Source organism: Erigeron canadensis, chromosome 9 (genome assembly GCF_010389155.1).
Source record: "Erigeron canadensis isolate Cc75 chromosome 9, C_canadensis_v1, whole genome shotgun sequence".
In the NCBI taxonomy this organism is placed as follows: Eukaryota; Viridiplantae; Streptophyta; class Magnoliopsida; order Asterales; family Asteraceae; genus Erigeron; species Erigeron canadensis.
This window is the reverse complement of record NC_057769.1, coordinates 1,678,907-1,691,502: the sequence shown is the minus strand read 5'-3', so window position 1 is coordinate 1,691,502 and position 12,596 is coordinate 1,678,907. Positions and strand designations below refer to the sequence as shown.

General features: G+C 32.2%; 2 protein-coding genes across 2 annotated transcripts; one reads left to right on the top strand and one right to left on the bottom strand.

The window, feature by feature from the left end:
* Window positions 1-1,163: 1,163 nt before the first annotated feature.
* Window positions 1,164-3,897, bottom strand: LOC122581076 (xylan glycosyltransferase MUCI21-like). The gene is made up of 3 exons (XM_043753220.1): window positions 3,568-3,897; window positions 3,081-3,149; window positions 1,164-2,576 (listed from the first exon to the last, which is right to left on the bottom strand). The coding sequence occupies exons 1-3, from the start codon at window positions 3,776-3,778 to the stop codon at window positions 1,375-1,377; spliced, it is 1,482 nt and encodes a 493-aa protein (XP_043609155.1). The 5' UTR covers window positions 3,779-3,897; the 3' UTR covers window positions 1,164-1,374.
* Window positions 3,898-6,683: 2,786 nt separating this feature from the next.
* LOC122581602 (transcription initiation factor IIB-2) lies at window positions 6,684-12,296 on the top strand. The gene is made up of 7 exons (XM_043753844.1): window positions 6,684-7,155; window positions 8,613-8,637; window positions 8,918-9,047; window positions 9,131-9,261; window positions 9,384-9,472; window positions 10,950-11,026; window positions 11,865-12,296. Exons 1-7 carry the CDS (start codon window positions 6,803-6,805, stop codon window positions 11,996-11,998), a joined length of 939 nt encoding a protein of 312 aa, XP_043609779.1. The 5' UTR covers window positions 6,684-6,802; the 3' UTR covers window positions 11,999-12,296.
* Window positions 12,297-12,596: the final 300 nt, after the last annotated feature.

Sequence of the window (12,596 nt, the reverse complement as noted above, 5' to 3'; positions counted from 1 at the left end):
AAAGGTTGGCAACCCAAAAGGGGACAAGATTCCCAAACCAATCATGCAATGTGCAACCAGCCAACCACAGTTCGATACTTTTTTCAAAGCACAATAACCAGCAGATTTCTAATTGTCTAGAGTTGTGAAGAAGATACAGTAACGTATACGTAAACCATCAAAAACATACATCATGTCCGGAAAGATTGTAGATAGTCATATCTTTGTAGGTTTGCTATAGATTTATAGAATAACTTGTTTAGCACCTACTGGATTAAAACAATTATTTTGTAAGGATTTTTCAAACAGTGTATTTAAGACCGTGTGTATACAAAAGAGTCTAATGAAAATCTAGGGTTAGTGCTTGTGCATTGCGGCGGTTAAACGATGATGATAATCCAAAACAGATGGGGGAATTGATATGCGTGGGTGTAAATAGGAAGGAGAGAAAGAAGTGACTGTGTGTTAGATCTTGATAGGGTGTTTGTCTGATTGTGTTTAAAGATATAGAATTATAGGTAATGTGTAAATTAGGGTCAATATGGAGATATTGGAAAAATTGATATCTTAAAATAGATTTCTAGTTTGTATTATAAAGGGTATAAATATAGTTATAGATATGGATTTTCATAAAGAAACTTCATAAAAATAGAAACTTTATAAGAATAGATTAATCTGATGTATCAAAAGATAATTAGTATTACTGGATAATCATAGTTGTCATGAAAAGGAATATGAGATAATGGCCATGACTTTAGAGGGACACATCACAAAACATACAATAAAAAAAAAAAGGAAAGGAAATCAGAAAGATAGTTATACACGACAAGTAACATTGTAACAATCATTCTCAAATGTCAACCATGTCCACTATATCTATATATGATCTATGTTACTACACTATGAACCTTGCTGTAATGGCAACTTGGTGGAAAATACAACATCAAGGGAAGGTTGAGGTATATCATGTTTCGGATTAGTGCGATTTACTTATTTCATGTTGACTGATGATCAGGAACATGGGTTAAAATAATGCACCTGACTGAAATTTGGGCCACTTTAGGTAACAAAATTAGTGATAAAATGATTAGGTTAACTGAAAATGTATCAATTTTGGATTAAGTCGCTACTTCAGTTATTCAAGACACCTGATAATCCACCAAGTATACTCCAAAGAAGATAAATTAAAGAATAAAGATTGTATTTACTTCTATGTATATCAAAGAATATAAGTTTGTTCCATTTTGCTACAATATTGTATACCTCAAGTTTTTACAACCAATTCCTAATCTCAAGTGTAAAATATATCTACATTCTCCCAAATTTTACTCCGATTAACATTAAAGGATGAATTTTCTGTGATGCGCTAGCTCAGGCTCAGGTTGAGGCACGAGCTCAAACTCGGGATCGTGTCTGAACGTGAGCTTGGTTCCTTTTTGCCATGATATATAAATGCGAGCGAACCAAATGTTTCCTGAACCGTGCTAGATTTAACTTCACCTTTTGACGATCAAGGTAGATCTTTTTAGTGAATTCCCAGCCACGATCATTTACACTATCTGGGTTAGTCAAAACTACGTCATTGTGTTCATAGTCGTTGTACAACGAGCTTTCTTGTGGTAGAATCTCATACCCTATATACCGCAGACCAAGCTTCTTTGCTGGCCCACCGTAATAAGTCTCTGCGGCCCAGTTTGTACCTAAAGGTATAACTTGTATGAACACAGATCCAGGCTTCATGAACAAGAAATGAGTCATTGCAGCACCGTGGACTCCGATCATGACATCACTTGAGTTCAATGAACGATAAATCTTTGCCAACTCCGTTGTTTTATCAGGCCACAAAATCTCCACTGAAAACCCGATTTTTTCTGCCATTTTTGCTAGTAAATCTTGGTTCATAATGGCCCGAGACCCAGATCTTGATATGATCACAAGCTTTGGCTTCTCCAATTCTTTATCTTCTTCTCTTGGTTCTTCTCGAATCAAATCCTGAATTCTTGGCCAATATGCTTTGTCAAGAACATCATGAAAGTCTTCAATTGTTTTGTTATTCTCCGTCAATGTAGAATTGATAGCGAGTTCATCATGGATTCTTAACCCAACTATGGCTTCAGAGAAGCAATGGGTTCGGTTATCTCCATTAAAATCGATAGGTTTATAATCAGACAATCTTGAAACAACATCACCATACTTCATAACCCACCAATCATGATACTCAAGAATTACAAACACAACTTTCTTGTTATATTTCTGAGAAGTTATGTATAGTGGTATCAACCCATCATTGAATTCATGATATACATTACCCGTAAAGCCTCCAGTTGAGAAGAAAACAGCTGGAACATCATGATTCACATCACATTTATGTCTTTTTTCGATTGCTGAAGAGTTGGTTTTCTTGAGAGTTAGTTCATCAATTGTGGCCATGGTTGATGGTTCCCATTTTCGAGTATAAGGTTTGATCTTTTCTCGCCGGATTTCTTCTTGATCTTCAGTGTAAAGGAAGACGGAAAATGAAGAAGATTTTGTTCTAATATCACCTTTCATTATACATAAATCTGATCTAATACTGCTTCTATCACAACATATAGTTCCTGTAAAATAAAACACATAAAGTTTGTTAATATAGTCTCAGGATTAACGAAACCAAAATATCATGTTCATACAAGCATACATTAAGATTCAGAACATATAGTCCCTATAAAAAACACCCAAAAACTTAAGTATTTTATAAAACAGTAAACGGATGAGGTCTTATTTGTTTAGGTTATTCAGAGAAGGCAAATTCAAAAGACTTGGTGTAGTATAGTTTTTATATTTTGTTGAAACTATTATTCAAGACTTAATCTAATATAATACATGTATGTAAATTTCTATATATAAAAAACATACGGAGTACATAACATCACCAACATCAAGATACATAGAAATTCCCATTATACATAATATATTCACACATTAACTTGGAGACCAAAAACTTATCATTTCAATAGATAAACTTTGATTAAAAAAATTTCAAAAGGAGTATTTCTTTGTCATTAAGTAAAATGAAATAAGCCCACAATGCAAAGTTGAATAAAACAGTGAAAATAATTTACCATTAGAGACGGATGAACAAAGAGGAGCTTTTGTATCAGAAGTTGTTTCATCTTCACCTTCATATGAATCTATAAAACCAAAAAAGAAAGTACATGGTTATTAGAAGGAACAAAAAACTATAAACTTTATTAGAAGACATAAGGAAAAAGTGCAAACTTCAATTCAAAAAACAAAGATTACTTTTAGAAATCATAAAAGTTTCGAACTTTTTGATTCAAAAATAAATCAAAAATAAGATGGTCATCAAACAGATTCAAACTTTCATTATGGTTGCCAAAAAGATTCAAACTTTTATTCAAAAACAGAGAACAAAAAATGAGATGGTTACTAAAAAGATTCAAACTTTAGCTAAAAAACATAGTAAAAATGAGATGGGTTTCAAAAAGATTCAAACTTTGATTCAAAAACAGAGTAAAAGCAGAGTTAGTTATATATACACATACAGATAGATACAGATATAGATATAGATATAGAAAGTGAGCTTACATAGGAGAGAAAAAGTGGAAGAAGGAGAAGGAAGAAAGGAAGGAATAAGAAGCAAGCAACAAGAAAGAAGGCAGCAAAAAGTGAGAAAAAACAGAAGTTTTGGTCTTGATCTTTTGATACTAACAACACAACCACTTTCTTCATCTACATGATGTATCACCATCATATTTGCAGCTTTTTTATGTTGCATATGTCTATGATGATCAACCATTGTTGGTATTTCTTTAAAGTTTCAAAACCAAGATTTAGAGCCAAGATGTAGAGATATTTTTATGAGATAATATAGAGAAATAATGTAGATATAGATGCAAGTATGTAACGAAAGATTATATTATCTTGGGGTTATATGGGGAAGTGTTTTATGGGGTTTCCTATGTTAGTTCTTGTATGATAAAATTGATTGTTTATACAGTAGATTTCATTAAAAGAGAGTGGTGCTTTGGGACATAGTCAAAATCAGGGTTTGGTATGGATGCTTTTTTGGGACAGTCAAGAATGCGTGTGAATAGAAGTTTCAAACTAGGCCCTCAAAGTTTTGATGATTACAACTTAAGGCTATACACTATCATATTATCAATAAGAGATCTTACCCTTTTCTTAACCGTCATCGATTAGTAAGATTTATGTCAAACACAAATTTCATATATCTATATCTCTATACTGTATTATAAAAAGAATAGCATTTTATTTTTGAAAGTGTTAAAAATATGTAATACACTTAACACTCGTTAATATATTTTCACATATACTATCCTTTAACATTAATGATTAAATTATACTATCAATCATTTATATTTTAAAATATCTTCATTAATCCTTTACATCAATTATCTATATCATTTGACGTCTCATTCACCGCCAACAGTCGCCCCATCATCACATCGTCGCCGTCACGACTACCGCCGCATTGCGCGGATAACATGCTAGTATCTTTCATAAATAAATGTATTTATGTAAAACAACATCTTCATATTAAACTAAACCTTGCCATTGACTTGGCAAACTTCTTAGCAAAGTTTTTGGAGACTAAACTTTATTGTCTAAAAGACTTCAAAATTACCACGAAGTTATTTGTATCGAACTTGGATATCATACCTTAACCTTATGAGTACCAATTATTTCTTTGTCGGTTCACATAAAATGATTTAAAGAAGAATTAAATAGTCATCCATTACCACATCACCTAAAACTTAGATGTGTCCCCGTTTTTACTAAAACTTTTCTAATACTTATGTCAACATAAACATTATTGGATGCATATATAAATTAAAGTAAATACAAACCACCAAAAGTTTTCTATATAAGCGAATGATTTTTAAGTTCAATAACGTAAATAAATAAAATTATAACTCAGTGACGAGTTAAAAAACACAAATTACAGTTATTGTTATATTATATAACAAAAGCTTAAACTCTAGTAGTTAGGGGTATCTTATAAATTCACTATGTGGACTTCAAGGGTGAGTTTAACCAAGGTCTCAGATTTAAGTCTTGGGGTTCTCATCTCAAAGGAATTTTCCATGAAAAGGGGTTGGAGGTCCGGAAATCTCTGGTCAAAATTGCCTCCAACACGTTTGAATCAAAACTCACTTTTAAAAATATATATATATATAACAAAAGCTTTTATATCAATATCAATATAGACTTTTAAAATTGTTGGTTTATCATGACCTTCTCTCTCAAAAAAATAGGGGAAGGAAGAACGAGCCAATAAGATGACATTTCATTTCATATATGAAGAAGCAGCAGAAAGGATGCAAATAATACATTTAAGATTGGATTGATAGTTTCACAAGTACAAGTGGGTACACATCAGAAGTTAATAGTTGAGGGATTAATCTGAAAAATTTTGAAGGAATAAAAGCCTGGCTGTCCGAATTGCGTAATGTTTGGTGTGTTCGGATCGCGCGTGATTATACGCTCGACCAAAAACCGCGTAGGATCTCAAATGGGCGGCGGAGCCAGCACGCCAATACAGTCATAGTTAATTTTTATTATTTACTTCTTCGTCTCGTTATAATTGTCATGTTGGTTAACTTTTACCGTAAATAACTTTATTTATACTATATGTTAGTTGATGAAAGACGAAAAGTACATTAGAAACTCAATCCATTCATATATTTTATATCAAATGATATATATATATATATATAAAAGGATAAGATAATTATTTTTTTAGTGAAATCCACATGTCCTTATAGACAGTGGTGACTATTGTTAATGGTTGGTGCATTAAATGATGTAGGTTGATATACATGTAATTGATGTATCTGTCATAGTTAAAATGCTTTTAAAGATAAAGATTTGAGTTGTAATAGTAAGATGAACTGACAAAGGTTGAATATGTAAATTAGTTTATCAAATGGAAATTAAAGCTTTGTATAAGCATCAAAACGTTTATTTTAATAATTGGATCAAATGTAAAGCTAAATTTTTTTCGATCTCATGGAACCAATGATATCGTTTTGACTTCTAATTATATTTTTGTATGATTGTATCGTTCTATTTTATGATCATATTAGCGTCTTGGTAGTCCTTTAAATAAAAGAAAATGCTTAAATGCAGCTAACATGCATAAAATATTTTTTACATTTTATATTGAAAACCCATTATCTAAATTTTATGATAGATATATAAGTATTGGGAAAAGAATATGTTTGTGTATTTAACTTGTCTTCAGCTACTATTGTGGGAAAGAAACTTTGTTTTGGTTGTTTATTGTATGTAAGTAACCTGCTAAGCTGAACAAATCGTGTAAATAATATGTTAAATGTTGATGTGGTGGTCGCTCATTGGGTCACGTACCAGATGTTTGATAGTGACACGTTAATATCCGACCGATTTCTTATACATTTCTTTAAGTTTTTGAGACAAACTTACATACAACGAAAAAAAAAAACTTCTTTGCTACAATAATACCTGAACACAAATTACATACACATATTCATTTCCCATAAGTATTTGATACACATTTTTATTTTGTTTGGAGATATTTGATAGCAAAAAAGTTTGTTTCTGTTTCAAAGTTACTCTAAAGTCTAAAGTCAAAAAAGTCAGATATATAAAAATAGTTAAGAAACAAATAATTAATCCCAATCCAAAGTCTCTCTTTTCTTCTCACTCCAGTTCCCTCAATCCATCTCACCAAATCCATCCATCCATCCATCACCAAAAACAAACCCTAATTTTACAAAACAAATCCTCACCACATTAATTAATCAATTAATAATTATTAATGGCAGACGCATACTGTTCCGACTGCCGGAAATCAACCGAAGTCGTATTCGATCATTCCGCCGGCGACACCGTCTGTTCCGAATGCGGTCTCGTTCTCGAATCCCATTCAATTGACGAAACCTCCGAGTGGCGTACTTTCGCTAATGAATCCGGCGATAATGATCCCGTCCGTGTTGGCGGTCCCACTAACGTTCTCTTGAATGACGGCGGTTTATCCACCGTTATCTCCAAACCTAACGGCGTTACTAGTGATTTTTTGTCTTCGTCTTTAGGCCGTTGGCAGAACCGCGGCTCGAATCCTGATCGCTCGCTTATTATGGCTTTTAAAACCATTGCTACTATGTCTGATCGGTCAGTTTTCAGCTCTTTTGCTTCAATTTATATATATATATATATATTTATATTGTTTGATTCTTATATATATAAGAACAGTCTTAAAATAAGAACGGTGAGAACACTAATTATCAAAATGATGTTTTTTGAGTGTTCTCACCGTTCTTATTTTAAAACTGTTCTTATTTGATTGTTCCCCTATATATATATATATATATATATATATATATATATATATATAGGGTAACACTCCGGTGAGAACACTCTTAAAATAAGAACGATGAGAACACCTTAAAAACATCATTTTGATGCATTAAAAGTCCATAAAACTAACATAGTGCATAACTAATTATCTTTATTTAAGTGTTTAACAACACATTCATCCGTCAAAATCGAAATAATCATGTTTTTTGTTTTGTGCATCCATCTTGGATGCATAATCATCAAAATAATGCATCCAACAAAAAACGTGATTTTTTCGATTTTGATGAATTAATGTGTTGTTAAACACTTAAATAATGATAATTAGTTATGCACTATGTCAGTTTTATAGACTTTTAATGCATCAAAATGATGTTTTTAAGGTGTTCTCACCGTTCTTATTTTAAAACTGTTCTTATTTGATTGTCCCCCTATATATATATATATATATATATATATATATATAAGGTAGTGATACATTTAGTATTATAATTGTGATATGCAAAATATAGGAGGAAAGGAATTTGTTTTGAATAAGAATGTGTGTGTGTATTGGATTAGGGAATTGAAAAAGTTTCCGACTTGCGATGTTTTGGCGTTTTTGTGTGTGTCCACTGAATGGTTATTTGTGCGGATGCGGTGTAGAATATGTCATTGAAAAATACGATTTACTTGATGAAGAGGTAACTAAGTACATATAATTGCACTGAACGGAGTACACATCGAATTTAGGTGTAAGCATTAGGTTTATAAGTTGGAGTCCATAGCCAACCCGTTGCAGATATATAGAGAAATGAGAAGTTTGGGCACCTTACAAGCATCAAGTTGTGAGCTACTAATAGTTTCAATCATGTGGTGCGAGGTGTCCCTTTAACTTGAACAAATTAACGTGTGATACTTCTTTTCTTGCTGGCTCTGAAGAACTGGTTAAATTTTTAATGATAAACTATCATTTTGCCAAAGTTTGAGTCTTGTCAATTTTCTCATGTATATTTTTGGTATCTTAGTTTTGTTTTTGTTTTATATTTGGTTCTTTTTAGCTTGAGCAGTTGTATGTCCATGCCATTTGAGAATGCTAATGTCACTATGTTAGTCACCGATCTAGTTTAGCATTTGAATCCAAAGTTTTCTACTAGTGATTTCCCATTTTTTCATGATTTTAACCAATGCTTCAGCAGACACATCTTTTCTTTTATCAACAGCCGCACATTCATTTTAAAGCAATTTCATTTGTAGCCTGAGGTTATATCTGATGCATTTAATTTGTCATTCAGGTTGGGCCTTGTTGCAACAATTAAGGTATGCTATCTACAACAGTACATATAGACAATTGGTATCATTGTATCAACAAGGTTCTTCAGTGTGTTACTTAAAATGAAATGTTCTCTTTCAAGATTTGGCTTGAAATATATATATATATATATATAATATATATATATATATATATATATATTTATATATTCCCTGGCAGATTAAACATTTTGAAAGTTTACCTTTTTCCCTGCAATTTGAATTTCATTTCAAACGTGTGCTTTTGTGTTTCCATTTATTTTATGTTGGTTTTGTGTCGATATTATAGGATCGTGCTAATGAGATATTTAAGAAGGTAGAAGATCAGAAGTCGAGTAGAGGGAGAAATCAAGATGCCATTTTGGCTGCCTGTCTTTACATTGCTTGTCGTCAAGAAGATAAGCCACGGACCGTAAAGGGTACTAACAACCTTGTTTTATTAACATATGTTCAAATAGAAATCTATGTATGAATGAGATTTCCCTGAACATTTGTTCAATAGAAATCTGCTCGGTTGCCAATGGAGCAACAAAGAAGGAAATTGGTCGGGCTAAAGAATACATTGTCAAACAACTAGAGCTTGAGATGGGTCAGTCAGTGGAGATGGGTACTATACATGCTGGTGATTTTATGGTAAGTTTTATTGGTTTTCTTTTATGTTACTTAAAGTTTCCTTTTATTGGGTTTGGTTTTTTTATATTTTCATTTATCTGATTATTGATTGTGTGTTATTTGCAACAATTTGGAATCATCAGAGGCGTTTTTGTTCCAATCTTGGCATGACCAATCAAACAGTTAAAGCTGCCCAGGAATCTGTCCAAAAGTCGGAAGAGTTTGATATAAGGTAAGTGGCAAAAATGTTTTGGTGGACAGAGTTCTTTTTGATCAAGTTAGTCAGAATATACTTGTAAGATTAAAGTGATTTATTGCCAATTATTACCGCCAGTGTTAAGCTACATATACAACAATTGAGTTGCATATTACGAAAGTAATCGACAGAACAAAGTAAATTGCATAGCTAGATAGTCCAATTGATTATTGTACATAACATGGGCATTAATTACTGTTATTGATACCCAAAAATTACTACTTCACCGCTAAAATACCTTAGATGAAATAGGTGGAATTATTTATTATCATTTGAAGATCAGCAACCTGAAAAAGGGACCATCAAAACAGAGACTATTAAAAGAATCTGTGATCTCACTACACAAATAGCTTGTAAACTGACAAAATATCCACAATTTAACTTGCATTCTGCAAAAACATTGGCACATAACATACCAGTAGCACCATCAACTGTTTTACGGTTTTACGCAGGTGCACAGGAAAAAGTTGAGATAAATTTTTATCCCCAACCAAAAACAACTAGCTTGAGAACTAGATTATCAAAATAGAATAGAAAGACTGACAAAATATCCACATTTCAACTTGCATTCTGCAAAAACATTGGCACATAACATACCAGTAGCACCATCAACTGTTTTACAGTTTTACAAAAACATTGGCACATAATATACCAATAGCACTATCAACTGTTTTACAGTTTTACGCAGGTGCACAGGAAAAAGTTGAGATTAGTTTTTATTTCCAACCAAAAACAACCAGCTTGAGAACTAGATTATCAAAATAAAATAGAAAGTATTGTAAATTAAAATGTGATATAAAGTTACAAAAACATAGTTAAAACTCAAATTTGAAAAACGAACTTGGACTACGGACCCAAAATCTGAATCGTTTATGTGATTATGTAAATACATTTACACCATTGGAAAGGGTAACTTTGGGGGTGTTTAGATGTGAGTTCTGAAAGTCAATGTGTGATATTGGATAACTAGAACAGGTAATCTGTTGGAATGCAAGGACGGTAGAAAGTAGTGTTTGTATGTGCTTCCTTTATATGAAATTTAACAGTATGGTTATTAAATACCGAGTGTTTGACAAATACGAATTCTGATGAGGACTTGCTATATGAAAGAATCAAATGAGACATCTTCACTGTTGAGGAAAGGTCTTGTTATGTGGACACATGGGATTAGTCTTTCTTTGAAGTTATGCTATAAGATGGGCTTAGTAGGTAAATGCACCCTTGGATAATCGGTTTTGTTGCAACTTTTATGTAACTGATTATTTGACCTCCAAACATATATACTATCTTAGGTCTGTTTCGTATCAATCAAAATTATATAAGAATACATGTATGTGTTGCCTTTTGTAGTGTCAACTCCAAGTCTTAACTCATGTACCCCACAGTTTAATTGATTTCTTTTGGAATTTTTTGTGTTGGTTTTCTAATGTGTATTTTTTTTCTTTTCTTCCAGGAGAAGTCCAATTTCTATCGCTGCAGCTGTTATCTACATTGTAACTCAACTTTCGGATGATAAGAAGCCCCTCAAAGGTGAAGTTTGCTCAATTGATTAGTACAATATTTTGATTCTCAATTAAGAACATGTCAAATGGACCTGAAGTTGGGTAAATGTATCTTTAGTGAACACATTGCAACAATAACGTAAAATCTTTGTAGATAATAAAAGGAATTTGTCATATTTACAATTGCATAAAATGCTTTATAAAAATCTCTTACTTATAGATGCAAAAATAACTAAGTGATGATATGATCATATAAATAAGTGGAACATTTTTAAGTGTAGAAAATTTGATTTAATTTTTTCAGGAGACATTTATTTAACCTTGGTAGAATTGAGGGTTTCAAAAATTGGACTACAGTCATAACATTGTAGGCATATGTAGTGTATTTACCTTTTACAGTATGTTTTATTTATATAAAAATGGACGGAAGTGTTTTAGATTAAACCTGAAAGACCTGAGCCGTACTAAAAGTTTTATGTATACTGATTGATACACATAGCTATAATTCATGAGGTGCTGACTTTTTCCTAGGTGTATTGAATTTTTCACTCCCCATTAGGAGAATGTATCATCATTCTCTAGTTGATCATGTCTTAAATCGTTGTTCTGACAAGATATCTTGGTCATTTCCCTTTCAAAATAAACATAACCTTTGACTCTTCTATTTGATGTACATGGTTTGTGAAAATGTACGGTCGTTGGTGAGATATATATAATTTGATAATTACAACATTGGATGGATCTTGTAAAGATCAAGTGTTTACTTATCAGTATTTTTCTATAGATTGCTAATGGACAGATTTAATATTTGTTTGGAACTTTTTCTTATAATTTGAATTGTCTTTAATTGTGGAATGTGGATGCAGATGTTGCACTTGCAACTGGAGTTGCAGAAGGGACAATCCGAAACTCTTACAAGGATCTTTATCCTCATTTGGTGAAAATAATACCTTCCTGGTATGCCCAGGAAGAGGATCTCAAGAACCTCACCAGCCCTTGAACACACATTTATGATTTATGCTGGACAAAAAAAAAAACGATTTGCTTTTCAACATGTTTGGCCTTCAAGCCCTTTATATGAGGTTTTCCCCCGTTGTTGCGATGGTTATACAATACAGCAAAACATGGTCGTTCCCTCTCCCCTCCCTTTCTTTCACAAATGTAGTTTACTAGGGGAGTGGCTCATGTTTTGGACATTTTTTTCTATTCAAAAAGATCTGTAAGTTGTACATTTCATCTGTTTCATGAACATACTCTCGTTCAACATACAAGCCAATTCCATTCTTGTCCTTTGCCCATGTAAGTTTTATTATTATTATTTTTTAATCAACATTTGCCGTTTTAACTTTTAGCTGTAAGTCTGTAACTGAACATCCAAATTTCGGAAAACTTGAAAAGCTGTCAACTTGAAATTGTTTTTGATATCAGTATCTTCCATCATATCTACTTATCTTCCATCATAGCTTTACAATCTCTCTGTCCGTCGACTAATCCTTTAGGAAAATATCCTAAAAATCTTTCAAATCATAACTATGTTACATGGAAACATTAAGGGAGAAGATGAAGAAAGATAATAAGTGATTGTACATGTAAAATGG

What these genes read in the sequence shown, in the direction of transcription:
- LOC122581602 (XM_043753844.1), top strand. Translation starts at nt 6,803, where the DNA reads ATGGCAGACGCATACTGTTCCGACTGCCGGAAATCAACCGAAGTCGTA. An exon ending in ATTGCTACTATGTCTGATCG is followed by an intron (nt 7,156 to 8,612) that starts GTCAGTTTTCAG and finishes TTTGTCATTCAG; the next exon opens with GTTGGGCCTTGTTGCAACAA. An exon ending in TCGGAAGAGTTTGATATAAG is followed by an intron (nt 9,473 to 10,949) that starts GTAAGTGGCAAA and finishes CTTTTCTTCCAG; the next exon opens with GAGAAGTCCAATTTCTATCG.
- LOC122581076 (XM_043753220.1), bottom strand. Translation starts at nt 3,778, where the DNA reads ATGGTTGATCATCATAGACATATGCAACATAAAAAAGCTGCAAATATG. An exon ending in TTCCACTTTTTCTCTCCTAT is followed by an intron (nt 3,150 to 3,567) that starts GTAAGCTCACTT and finishes TTGGTTTTATAG; the next exon opens with ATTCATATGAAGGTGAAGAT. An exon ending in TTGTTCATCCGTCTCTAATG is followed by an intron (nt 2,577 to 3,080) that starts GTAAATTATTTT and finishes TTTATTTTACAG; the next exon opens with GAACTATATGTTGTGATAGA.